Here is a 12,856-nt window from a genome sequence, read left to right as displayed (position 1 = left end):
CATAACCCTCCTTTCATATTGTTAGAATTCAGGTCTGCCTTAGAGTTCTGCCTGTCTGAGTTCAGTTATGTAGAAGAAGAAAAGGTGAAAGAGAGAGAGAGAGAGAGAGAGAGAGAGAAGAGAGAATTCTGGTTTGAACTGAAAGAGTCAACCTGACATCTCCCAGTCGGCCAGGAAGTATTTATATTATTATTAAAACATAACTAAAAATACCTATGTGCCCTTACTTAAGTTAAGAGCACTTGTTCCAACACAACATTACAGATCAGCAACATTAATCTAGGTATAAAGACAGAAATACCCCTACGCTAACACTCCCCCTCAAGCTGGTGAGTATATATCATATACTCCCAGCTTGTTACATATGTAGTCCACTCTTCCCCGACTCAAGCCTTTTGTAAATAAGTCAGTCCACTGATTTCCTGTATTAACATGTGTAGTGTCTAGCTCTCCATTCAGCACCTTCTCCCTCACAAAGTGACAGTCAACTTCAATGTGCTTGGTTCTTTCATGAAACACTGGATTAGAGGAGATATGAACTGCAGCCTGATTATCACAATAGAGCTTCATTGGAGTGTTAATGTTGTACCCTACTTCCTGTAGAAGGTTCCTTAGCCACACTAATTCACAAGCGGAGTGCGCCATAGCCCTATATTCTGCTTCTGCACTGCTTCTTGCCACAACCGTCTGCTTCTTACTTTTCCATGTCACCAGGTTACCTCCCAGAAACGTGCAATAGCCTGTAGTAGACTGCCTATCAGACATAGAACCGGCCTAATCAGCATCAGAATACCCTTCTATTTCAAGTTTTCCCCCACTCTTGTATATCAGACCGCGACCCGGAGCCCCTTTTAGATACTTCACAATTCTCAGAACTGCATTCCAATGAGGAATCAGAGGTTTTTGCATGAACTGGCTTACCACACTAACTGCAAATGAGATGTCTGGTCCGGTAATGGTTAGGTAGTTCAGTTTGCCCACAAGTCGTCGGTATCTGCTAGGGTCTTCAAACCCTTCACCCATATCACTACTTAGCTTGGTATTTGTGTCCATGGGTGTTTCAGCTGGTTTGGCACCCAACAAGCCTGTTTCTTCCAGCAAATCAAGCACATACTTCCTCTGGCACAGGTTAATCCCATACTTGGATCTCGCTACCTCTATCCCCAAGAAATATTTCAGTTTACCCAGATCCTTTATTTGAAAGTGATCATGCAGATAAGTCTCCAGCCTGTCAATACCAATGTTATCATTCCCAGTAATAACAATATCATCTACATACACCACCAACAGTATTTTTCCTCCCGGAGAGTCATGACTAAATACAGAATGATCAACTTTGCACTGTTTCATACCAAACTTCTTTACCACCTCACTAAACCTACCAAACCATGCTCGAGGAGACTGTTTAAGCCCATATATAGCCTTCCTTAGTCTGCACACCTTACCATCCTCCCCCTGAGCAACAAACCCTGGAGGTTGCTCCATGTAGACCTCCTCGAGTAAGTCACCATGCAAAAAGGCATTCTTGATATCAAGCTGATAAAGTGGCCACTCATACATGGCTGCAAGAGAGATCACAACACGAATTGACCCTATCTTAGCAACCGGTGAGAAGGTCTCTGTGTAGTCAATACCATAGGTTTGGGAGTACCCTTTTGCAACTAATCGCACTTTCAGGCGTTCAACACTACCATCACGCAAATACTTAACCATATAAACCCATTTACAACCAACAGTTTGCTTCCCAGGAGGAAGAGCAGTGAGGTCCCAAGTATGATTATGATGAAGGGCTGAGAGTTCTTCTTCCATGGCATGGCACCACCCTGGAGAGGCAAGGGCTTCCTGGACATCTTTAGAAACAATAACTGATGATAACAAGGTAACAAACTGGCGATGGGAAGCAGAAAGGTGAGTAAGAGAAACATAATTAGAAATGGGATGAAAAGTGCAAGTACGTTTACCTTTCCGCAAAGCAATGGGAAGATCAAGCTCAGATGCTAAGTGCGGGTCTGGTGCCAGATCCGTCGATGGAGATGTAGCCGGAGGAGTAGTAGCTGGTGCGCATGGGTGATGTGTATACACATGATGGATAGGTGGGCGTTCAACAGGTGGTGGCACCGGAGTCAAGCATTTGGTCACGACTGGAACAAAGGAAGGAGAATCAACAACGGGAAGTGGAAGAGGAGGAGGTGATGAGGAGGAAGAAGCATCACCGGACCCCCAAAAAGAACGGAGTAGACTCAAAGAAACTGACATCAACACACACAAAGGACCGTCGAGAACCAGGATGGTAACACCTATACCCTTTCTGGGTCCGAGAATAGCCAAGGAAGATGCACTTGAGAGAACGGGCATCGAACTTGTCATTCTCGGGACCTAGATTATGGACGAAGCAGACACACCCAAAACTCTCGACGTAAGAGGGAACGAAGACAAAGTGGGAAACAAGACCTAAAACGGAGAATGACCATCAAGGATGAACGTGGGCATCCAATTAATCAGAAAGCAAGAGGTAAGCACTGCATCACTCCAAAAAGGTTTGGGAACATACATGTGATGCATTAGGGATCTTGTTGTTTCAAGGAGATGGCGATTCTTTCTCTCAGCCACCCCGTTTTGTTGTGGGGTGTAGGTACACGAGGTCTGATGTATAATGCCGTGTTGGTCCAGGTATTCCTGAAATGATGAGGATAAATATTCGCGACCATTATCAGAACGAAAAACTTTGATGTGAGTACCAAATTGGTTACGAATCTCAGCATAAAATTTCTGAAAAATGGTAAACAATTCACTTCTTTCTTTCATTAAATAGAGACACGTCATCCTTGAAAAATCATCCACAAAAATGACAAAATATCTGTATCCATTATATGACATCACTTTATAAGGACCCCAAACATCTGAATGAACTAAAGAAAAAGGACTCGACACACGGTTATCAACCCTAGAACTAAAGGGAACACGATGGTGTTTCCCAAACTGACACAGCTCACAATCCAAAACAGAAAGCTAACTCAAGGACGGAACCAAGGACTTCAAGACTTTTAGCGACGGATGACCAAATCGATAGTGCCATTGGAGAGGAGAAAGAGATGACTGGAGAGCTGTTGAAGTTCTACCACCACCACCATCAAGATAATACAGTCCACCTGCTTCATGCCCTCCACCAATCTTCATCCCCGTCTTGAGATCCTGAAAAACACACATTGAAGGATAAAAGGTAATGGAGCAGTTAAGTGATTTGGTCAGCTTACTAACAGACATAAGGTTAAAAGCCAATTTAGGAACATACAGAACTGATGAGAGCGATACAGGATCTAGGTCAACATTACCAACACCACAAATTGAGGATGTGGAACCATTAGCAAGGGTGACGGATTGTGATGTTGAGCAATGAGATAAGGAGGAAAACACACCTGGAGTTCCAGTCATGTGATCGGAGGCTCCAGAGTCGATGATCCAGGGATTGGGTGTAGATGCCAGACAAACCATACCTGAGTGAGCAAAAGTTGTCGTGTTCTGCTGTGATTGGATAAACCTCTCATATTCATCACAGGGAACACTCATCATCTCCTTCATGGGACCATCTGTGGATGTAGGAGGCATCTGGTCAGATGAATGATTCTCCTGTCTAAAGCCAGAACCTGAGTCACCGATCGCGGCATGATTGGCCTAGGTTGAGGGAGGACCATGTAGATCATAACAATAGTTGATGGTATGTCCATCCATACCACAATGAGTGCACTTCCTCGGGCCTGAGCTATGTCCTCTACCACGGGCTCCCCCTGAATCTCTGCTCCTAGTACAACCACCACCACGATTATGAGTAGACCCACCATTGCCACTTCGGCCATATGCAGAACCACTACCACCACCACGGCCAGACTGAGCTCCCCTAGCTCCACCTCTAACACCACGGCCTCTCGATGCAGCAAAGGCAGATCTATCTGAGATATTAGAGTTCTCAGTAGATCCGATAGAGATCCTCCGGAGTCGAGCAAATACCTCTTCTAGGGACGGAAGAGCTGATCCCCCTAATATCTGAGCCCGTACTGGTTCATATTCAGACTTTAGTCCCACCAAAAATCTAGTCACATCGAGCTGCTCTCTCTGTTGTTGTTGAATCTTGACATCAGAAGTGAGAGGATGATAGACATTCAACTCATTACGTATGTTCCTCATGTTGGCATAGTACTCCTCAAGACTCTGATTGCCCTGTTGCAGGTTAAAGTACTCTTGATAAAGATGATAAACTCTAGTTGTATTGTCCTGCCCCGAATACAATTTCTTCGCATGGTCCCACACATCTTTGGCAGTATCAAGAAACATGAAGTTCACACTAATCCTAGGTTCCATACTGTTCCACAACCATGTGATGATCTGAGCATCCTCTTGCTCCCAGTCTTCATACTCGTGAGAGTTAGAGGAGGGTTTCTCCTCTCTGATGTGTTTTACCTTCTTCTTTGCCTTCAGAAAGACTTCAACGGATTTAGCCCAAGGCACATAATTCTCTCCATTTAATTTAATGGAGGTCATCTGAACATTCAGGTAGCCTGTAGGCACCATCACACTAGGTTTATAATCATTATTATCTCCCATTATGTTATCACCGATTCTGCACACTTGCTGAATTCTATTATCACTGAAATCTGCACACTACACACCACTAGGTCACACCTGTCACACTTATTGCAGCACTTATTGTTGCTGGAATGTGTGCTCTTTACACCACAAACCCTAGATCACACCTGTCACACTGATTTCAGCACTTGTTGTTGTTGAAAAGTGTGCTCACACCACAAACCCTACTCCTACAACTACCTAAAATCTCACCACTATATGATCATATCTCTTCCTTCAAAATGCACAAAGAAACCAGCATAAACCCTAGCACATTACTATCCGAAACCCTAGCATATGGTCTGAAACACACTTCCTATTTAATCCATAACAGATATCATGCACTGAAATCTCTTACCTTATCACTGAAGTAACACCCATACGAGCGGGAAAGCAGCCCACACATGACAGCCACTGCACACACAACAGCCACTGCACACACAACAGCCACTGCCCACACAGTTCGGCCCTCTATTCTTCCTCTACTAGGAGAGGGCGATCTCAGAAATCACAGCAACCGACCACATACGACCTGACTAGAGGCATAGAAACCTCCAAGGGAAGAGGGCGATCACTCCTTTTCAACCCTTTCCCTTATCTCCAATCGAACACAGAAAAAAAAGGAAAACCCTAGATAGGGTGCGCAGAGAATGGAAACCTAGGCAAGCAGAAATCTAGGCAGATTCAAGATGCTCTGATACCACATTAGAATTCAAGTCTGCCTTAGAGTTCTGCCTGTCTGAGTTCAGTTATGTAGAAGAAGAAAAGGTGAGAGAGAGAGAGAGAGAGAGAGAGAGAGAGAGAAGAGAGAATTCTGGTTCGAACTGAAAGAGTCAACCTGACATCTCCCAGTCGGCCAGGAAGTATTTATATTATTATTAAAACATAACTGAAAAGACCTATGTGCCCTTACTTAAGTTAAGAGCACTTGTTCCAACACAACATTACAGATCAGCAACATTAATCTAGGTATAAAGACAGAAATACCCCTACGCTAACACATCTTCATTTTCTGTCCCATTCTCTTCTAATAACATTGCCAACCCTACCTTCCCCTTCCTTTCCCTACCTTTTCTTTCAAACCAAATACAACCTAAGGGTCAGCTCATTATCTCTCATGTGAAAGAAACAAAATTAATTCATTCAAGGGATTAGCATTTTCAGAGAAATAAAGAGAGTAAAATGGTATAGGAGAGCAATACACTTTCATTTGGTTGTTGACAGGAACTATGGAACCAAAGTTAAGTAGAAGATACAAGGAGGAAGAAGGAAATACAAAAGAGGGATTTATCCAAAGGGTAACGATGGCAATGCATATGTCGATGAAGTTTAATTTTATCACATGAATTGCATTTCACAATGTAAAAGCCATTTACTTTGCAATCCAGACTTAACAAAAACCCTTAATATGATGTTTCCTCAAGACCACAGCTCAAGCCCAACCCAAGTTCTGGGTCAAATTTGAGCACCCCTGCATAACAGAAAACCTAAGACCAGCCCAACTGGGTTAATCGGGATTGAGTTGATTCCAACCATGGTTATATACCAATCAACAGCTTTACTAAGAACAAACATGATAAATTTCAGGGAGGTTGAAATAACAGAAAAAGGTAATAGAAGAACACTCCCATGAGCATTAATATGTAGATGGAAGATACAAATAAAAGGATGGCAAAGCAGAAGTGCACAGGTCCCCTCCGCCCCACCAAAAAATAAATAAATAAAAATCATTGAAGGAAAAGACCTAAGACGTGGTGCCATGATGCCCACACACAAAAAGCACGAGGCTTAAACTTCACAAACCTCAAAAGGTAATATAACTAGAACTCTAGAAGCGCAATTCCTTTAGCAGCATCTGTTTCGATGTAAACAAGGGCCATAATTATCTTACACTTTCCACAGATGCAATAAAAAGGAAAAAAGAAAGTAGAAAGCTTAGATTTTCTGCTCCCAAATAAAGAAAATACCGCCTAAAAGAAGTTTCCAGAAAAAATGAATGGAAGGAAAAAAAATACAATGACACAAAAACTAAAGATAAGAACCTCAATTATTCTATAACTTTGTCAATTACATACTGAAAGAAAATGATGATTAATCATCATTTAATGAAAAAGATTATACAAGTCAATTATTTCAGATGCAAAAGGGGAAGTATCACTAAAGGGCTGTCAAACTCATACCTGTTGAGAAACTATTAATATGACATAGATACTCCGAAAAAATTTTAAGAGACCCAAGTATGTTGAGTATAATTTAACTTGAACAAACTAAAAAGAATCAGAAAACTAAAATTTTGGATCTTTTGAATTTTAAGTGTGAGTAAATCTATTCTGATTAATGTATAATGTGAACTACCTTAACACAAAACACCTCAAAGTGTTGGCTATTTGCCTTGTACTTTGAGGAATGGGGCACAAACCTCCATTGTTGAGCCTAGTGGTGCTTCCTTTGGATTCTCTAGACCAAGCTTGCCTCAGTTGTTTCTTCAGACAGTGAGCTCACCAACCAATAAATACTCCCTAATCAATTAGCCTAAAACAGCAAGAGAACTTCCATTCAATCATAGCCTAGGAAACCATTTTATAACTAAGACCTAAGTTCTACCCCTATCCCAACATAAATATAAGTTTTGGACTTCAAAACATAGAAAAGCTGAATTAAGATGGCACTAACAACTCTATTAGAATTCAAAGTCATCCCAAAATCATAACCATGAAGACATTTATTTCCTCTCCCTTTCTCTTAAAAGGAGTTTGAAAAGATAAGTGAACTTCCAGTCCATTAAAATCTTGATTTTGCATAGGATATTGATACCATTAAAAACGGCAAAATTGAATGATGCAAAACTGGATGTCCACTGCAAATCAGTATTACAAAACTACAAAGAGAAACAACTTACATGAATGTGTATTACCAAAAACAATCTATAATCTCAATAACGCAACTTATGACCACATTTGTATACACTGATGTGAGTCCTGAATTTTATTCTACAGCAAATATCCAACTAAGCTGATTTATCAACTCATTCCCTGTAAAGATTCCAAGACTGGATCTGCACTGTAAATCAGTACTACAAGACTACAAAGAGAAACAACTTACTTTAATGTGTATCACCAAAAACAGTCTATAACCTCAATACCACAATTTCCAGCCACATTTGTATATCCTGATGTGAGTCCTGAATTTTATTACACAGCAAATGTCCAACCAAGCTGATTCAATAACCCAATCACTGTAAAGATTCCAAAACTAGATCTGCATTGTTAATCAATACAACAAGACTACAAAGAGAAACAACTTACCTAATGTGTATCACCAAAAACAATATATAACCCCAATAACACAACTTCCAGCCATATTTGTATATCCTGATGTGAGTCCTGAACTTTATTACACAGCAAATGTCCAACTTAGCTGATTCATTAACCTACTCCCTGTAAAGATTCCAAAAGATTGTCATTATTCCAATTTCCAAATTGAAACAGCAGGGTTCCAAGCAACCCACATTAATCTTTACAAGACAATGACAACAATGTGAAATTACCATCAGAAACTAAACAGGACATAGTTTGTTTAATATGAGAACACAGCTTGATACTTCAAAAGGTACATGCATAAAGTATACCTCAATTTTCAGTGCAACTATCATTTCCATTCCAATGGGACTGTCTTCACTTAGCATTACAATGAAAGGAATCCTTTTCTGTTTTCTTAACCAATGAAAGGATTCCATTTTTACCATTACACCAAGTAAAATCTCAGGCTGGCAAGTGTGAGAATGCATGTTCGAGTCTGAGAGCAGCCACTTAGTGCAAAATGCCAAAGATTAATACTGTACAATCCATACCCAGTCTACCTGATGCAGCACAGCCCAAAACCCCAATATGCAGCTTGAGAATTAAGGATATGTGGTAGGATGCTGAGAAAGAGAATATTGGGCTGAGTCACACTCACACAGCTTTGAATTAGAGTCTTTGGTGTCTCACTTTCAAACTCTAATTCTAGATTGGAGTCACACCAATCAGTTAGAGGAGTCATAGTGTTATACCTCTAAGAAAATGTTGGAGTCACACCAACAAGGCACAAAATCTATACTACTATTTAAAGTGTGAATGAGAGTATGGAACTTTTTGTTTGACTAAAATATCCCAGCTTTTTAATTTGATCCCTTTCTAATTGTAAGGACAAAAATGTTATTTGAACAACCATTTTATCCTCATTCAAATCCCTCTCATTATGTCTTGTATTTAAGGTATTAACTTCCGTTAACATTCATTAAATCCGATTCTTGACTAGAATACCCCTATTTTTGAATTTGGTCCCTCTCTAATTGTGAGGCACAAAATGTAATTTGAACTACTATTATTTCTCATATTTCAATTTTTTTATCAATATTTCTCATATTTCAATTCCCTCTCATTAAGTCTTATATTTCAAGTATTAACTCCTGCTCTTGTATTAATTAACCAATATTAAATGAAAATAAGTGTGGCAAAGGATATTTTTTTTTATTGATGATGGAAATAAAATATAAATTTAAAATCAACCCCAAACCTTTTGGGTTTGGTCTTGGTGGTGGGATTGAGCTTTGGTATGGTATGAGTTTCTTTTCTTCTTGCAGCTGTAAACCTTCAGCCCATCAAATGCTTTGGCATCAAGAGCCCAGATAGATGGGACCAACATTGGATAATGGTCCACTTATACATGGGATCCAATCACACCTCCATCATTACTAAGTATTAAACAAAAGGTCCATTAATAGTAACACTAGGAAGAAATCACAAATTATTCGATCTGACCATGAACATCACAAGTGCCATGATAACGTGAAAGATAGGTAGGGAAGCTTTCACTCTTCCATTGTCCTTGTCAATCAAGAATTGCAGAAAATTGCAATTGTTCATCAAGGAACAAAAAGGTAGCTGTAGCAAAGGCCATGATCATCAAAGAACTGAAGCACCAGCCATTTGGCATGGATACTTCCGTTGTCTTACATCTACTTAAAAAGTGCGGAAAAATAATTCCAATTTTCACCAAGCAACAACAGGTCCATCATGACTCAGAAATTTGTTGCTAAAGAACCTATGTACTTGACATCATCATCCATTAGCTGAGCATAAAGGTTTCTGTTCACATTATGTACTAAACATTTAAAACATTTCAGAGAATATGTTTTAGGAGCCACCGCTCACACTATGCATTGGGCACTAGGGATGGCAATTTTCCCCATCCCCGCCAGGTACCCAGTTTCCCCAACCCCATCAGGTCAGGGATGGAGATTGCCTTGGCAGGGACGGGAGAGGGGATGGCAATTAATGGTGATACCCGACCAGGGACAAGGATGGGGATGGGGAGTCAATTCCCCGCTCCGCCTTGACCCCAATTATATATATTGAACATACATTTTATATTAAATATATACATATAATATTATTTATATAATTTATATCGTATATATCAAAATATATTTAAAATATTTTTTATATTTTAAAAAATCCCTTGTTTTAAGTAAATTTATTTTCTAAAACTTTTAATTTAAAAATTCTGGGGATTCAGGTCCCCAACAGGGAACCATGGTTCAAAGTATCGATACCAGATGCCCTATCGTATCTTTTACAAACGATACGGGCCTGTTTCCAGATGTTTCAGACCCCCATTTTTTTAATACTAAAAAACAGCCTATAATCTTTCCAAAAAACCAAAGTTTGAAAAAAAAAACTAAAAAAAAAATTAGTGTTTTGGCTGTTTCTAAGTACCGATACGATACGGCCGAAACTCGTATCGTATCGATACTTTGAACCTTGCAGGGAACCCGTCTCCATTGGGGATCAAGGTTAGGGACAGGAGTGTGTTCCAAAGTTAGAGTCGGGGATGGGGTGTATGGTACCCACCCACACTTTCCATGTACTGGAATTTCTGAATTCTTTAGAAGGGGTTTTCTTTGATGCTTCATCATCATCTGATAATAGATTAAAGGGTTCTTGATTCGGTCAGGACTTTTTCCACTTTTCTTTTTTTTGCTGCTTTCATCGATTCATCATTTAACCCCAATCCCCAATTCCCCCATTGGTTTCCCAATAAAGGTAGTTTGGAGGGTCAAGTACTACCCAAGACAAGGGCTTTTTGTTAGGAGGCATTTCACTTTAAGATTAGCATGTGTGACACCCTTCAAAAAAGAAGGCTGGATTTGTGCATTCTCCTCATATTTGCTTCTTGTGAATGGCATAGCAAAATTAAATTCCATTGTCTAATCTTCTGCCCTTTTGTCTCTAGCATTTCAAAGGAAGCCCTTTATGGCCGGCCTCCTTTGAACCACCAAGAAGAAGAGGGAAGATTCTTTGGAGATGTACAAAGGCAGTGGTGTTATGAACTGTTTGGGAAGAGCAAAATGCTAGAATATTCAAGGAGAGACACACACCAATGAAGCCTTGATTGAAAAGATATTGGAGAAAGTAGTTCATTGGGTAAAGGCACCAAGTCTTTCTGTCCCTGTCTCATTGGATGGCAAAATATATAGAAGAAATCACTGTTCTTTATCAACTCAAAAATTCAGATTAGTTTCTTTATCAGTATTTTCAGACTAATAGCTATGTTTATTGTAATAAAAAATTCCATACCTATTTATAAACATTTAACAGTAGAGGAGTACAACTTCTCTGAAGGAGGATACCTTCAGAAGTTCTTTTCTGTGCCAACCGAATGGGTCAATTTTCTGTTTTGCAATCTAGTTTAGGACTATCAGTTGACACTTCATTTTCTGGGGTGCGCTGTACAGACAATTAACACCTTGAGGAGTTGGCTCAGAGAGAGCACCTAAGACAACAATATGAGTAGCCGTAGCTTCTTCAAGGACTTACAAGTTCAATTTGCTTAGACGACAATTTGAAGACTTTATTTAATTGAGGCTACAAGCTATTAACTTGAGAGAAGGGATCCAAGGATATACCATTTAATGAGCCATCCAAACAGGAAATGCTGCATGATGGGAACTTTCTCCAGCACCTCCGCCTTGTACATCTTGAGCAAACCGCTGTTCACCTTGCTCCACGTGGGCACGCCGCTGATATCATTCAGCATTGGCGAGTGCTCGGCAAAGAGCCCTCTCTTAACCTTCTTCACAAAGTAAATGCACGAGAGATAAAGATACTCGTCCGCAAAATTATCAAGTATGTCCTGGTTATGAATGGACTTGGGCTTGATATACTTGTGGTCGATCAACTGTGATGATCCAAAGATAAAAGGCAGAAAATGGTAGTCATCAAGACCCCAGACGCCGTGTGAACCCGCCGGTTCAAGGCAGTAAACCGTCTGCAACTTCCTCATCAACTCCAGATACTTAACGAACACCCGAGAAACAACAGCGGGGTAATCCTCTTCCTTGAGAAGGCCCAGCCTAGCCAGGCAATAAAGCCAAGCCGCAAAGTTAGTCTCATGACCAGTACCGTAGTCGATGCGGCTCGAATTACCAAAACTATCGGTGAAGTAGGGGATAATCTCGATGGTGGCGGACCGTAGATCGTCGGAGAGGAATTGGAGCATCAAAGATTCAGCATTTTCGGTCATCCGGCCGTGCCAAACCCTATACGAGTAGTTACCATATCGGGAGGATTGCTGGACAGGGGGGATCTCGTCAACCCAGAGGAAGAGAGTTTGGAGGAGGGAGAGGATGGAAGTTAGAGTTAGGGATTGGTGGCAGTGGTCAGAAATCTTGTGGCCACGGATGGACTCGCTTAGGGCGACGACAAAGCCGAGGAAGTTCTTGCCGGAATCAGAGTCGTGGAAACGGCGGATGTCATCTGGGTGGGTGATTTTCTTGGTTGGGACTTGGAAGAAGTAAGGAGGAGAGATGGTGTGGACTTTTTGGGATTGCGGGACAGGGGCGAGGATGATGGCTTGTTGGGAGTTGTTTATAGGAAGATTGATGGCGGAAGAACGGATGGGGCGGTAATTAGGAGGGGGAGAGACTTCGGACCATTTGGGTGGTGGTGTAAAGGTGGTTGGGCCACCGCAGTTGCGACAGGCGGTGTTGGAAGACGTTCGGAGATGGGTATTCGGGCTGGTGGCGGTGGTGGTGGTGGTGGATGATGAGCTTTCTTTTGCTTCGTTCTGCTGCTCTTCCATCTTTCTGTTTACAGACTTACAACTCTGCTGTTCGAGGCAAAATTGGGGAACGGCGTGTATAGGAATTGGGACCTTTTGTCCTACACTTTTCTCCTGCACTTTTATTAGGTTT

At 41.0% G+C, this 12,856-nt stretch overlaps 2 protein-coding genes across 5 annotated transcripts in view; both read right to left on the bottom strand.

Moving 5' to 3' along the window:
* The window catches only part of LOC104604571 (F-box protein FBW2-like), a 24,458-nt gene extending 16,623 nt beyond the window's left edge, over positions 1-7,835 (bottom strand). Inside the window, exons 1-2 of one of the 2 annotated variants that reach the window (XM_088887547.1) lie at positions 7,723-7,812; positions 3,199-7,152 (exon numbers count right to left, since the gene is read on the bottom strand). In XM_088887547.1, the coding sequence (XP_088743673.1) occupies positions 3,673-4,599 (927 nt within the window). In that variant the 5' untranslated portion in view covers positions 4,600-7,152; positions 7,723-7,812 and the 3' untranslated portion in view covers positions 3,199-3,672. Of the gene's footprint in view, positions 1-3,198; positions 7,153-7,722 lie in introns of those variants that run through there. The other variant, XM_088887546.1, reaches the window with a different exon arrangement.
* Positions 7,457-12,856, bottom strand: LOC104604594 (uncharacterized). 3 transcript variants are annotated; one of them, XR_736432.3, is made up of 3 exons: positions 11,570-12,856; positions 7,926-8,057; positions 7,457-7,835 (listed from the first exon to the last, which is right to left on the bottom strand). XR_736432.3 is itself a non-coding variant. In XM_010269024.3 (2 exons), exons 1-2 carry the CDS (start codon positions 12,742-12,744, stop codon positions 8,051-8,053), a joined length of 1,182 nt encoding a protein of 393 aa, XP_010267326.1. In that variant the 5' UTR covers positions 12,745-12,856; the 3' UTR covers positions 7,457-8,050. The 3 variants fall into 3 exon arrangements, 1 of the variants encoding a protein (XP_010267326.1); XR_736431.3 differs by having other exon boundaries at positions 7,457-7,801; XM_010269024.3 differs by having other exon boundaries at positions 7,457-8,057.

Source organism: Nelumbo nucifera, chromosome 5 (assembly GCF_055504915.1).
Source record: "Nelumbo nucifera cultivar China Antique chromosome 5, China Antique-T2T, whole genome shotgun sequence".
In the NCBI taxonomy this organism is placed as follows: domain Eukaryota; kingdom Viridiplantae; phylum Streptophyta; class Magnoliopsida; order Proteales; family Nelumbonaceae; genus Nelumbo; species Nelumbo nucifera.
The sequence above is the reverse complement of the archived record's forward strand: the minus strand, read 5'-3'. Positions and strand labels throughout refer to the sequence as shown.

Excerpts from the sequence above, each read along its gene's own strand:
- LOC104604594 (XM_010269024.3), bottom strand. The coding sequence starts at position 12,744 with ATGGAAGAGCAGCAGAACGAAGCAAAAGAAAGCTCATCATCCACCACC.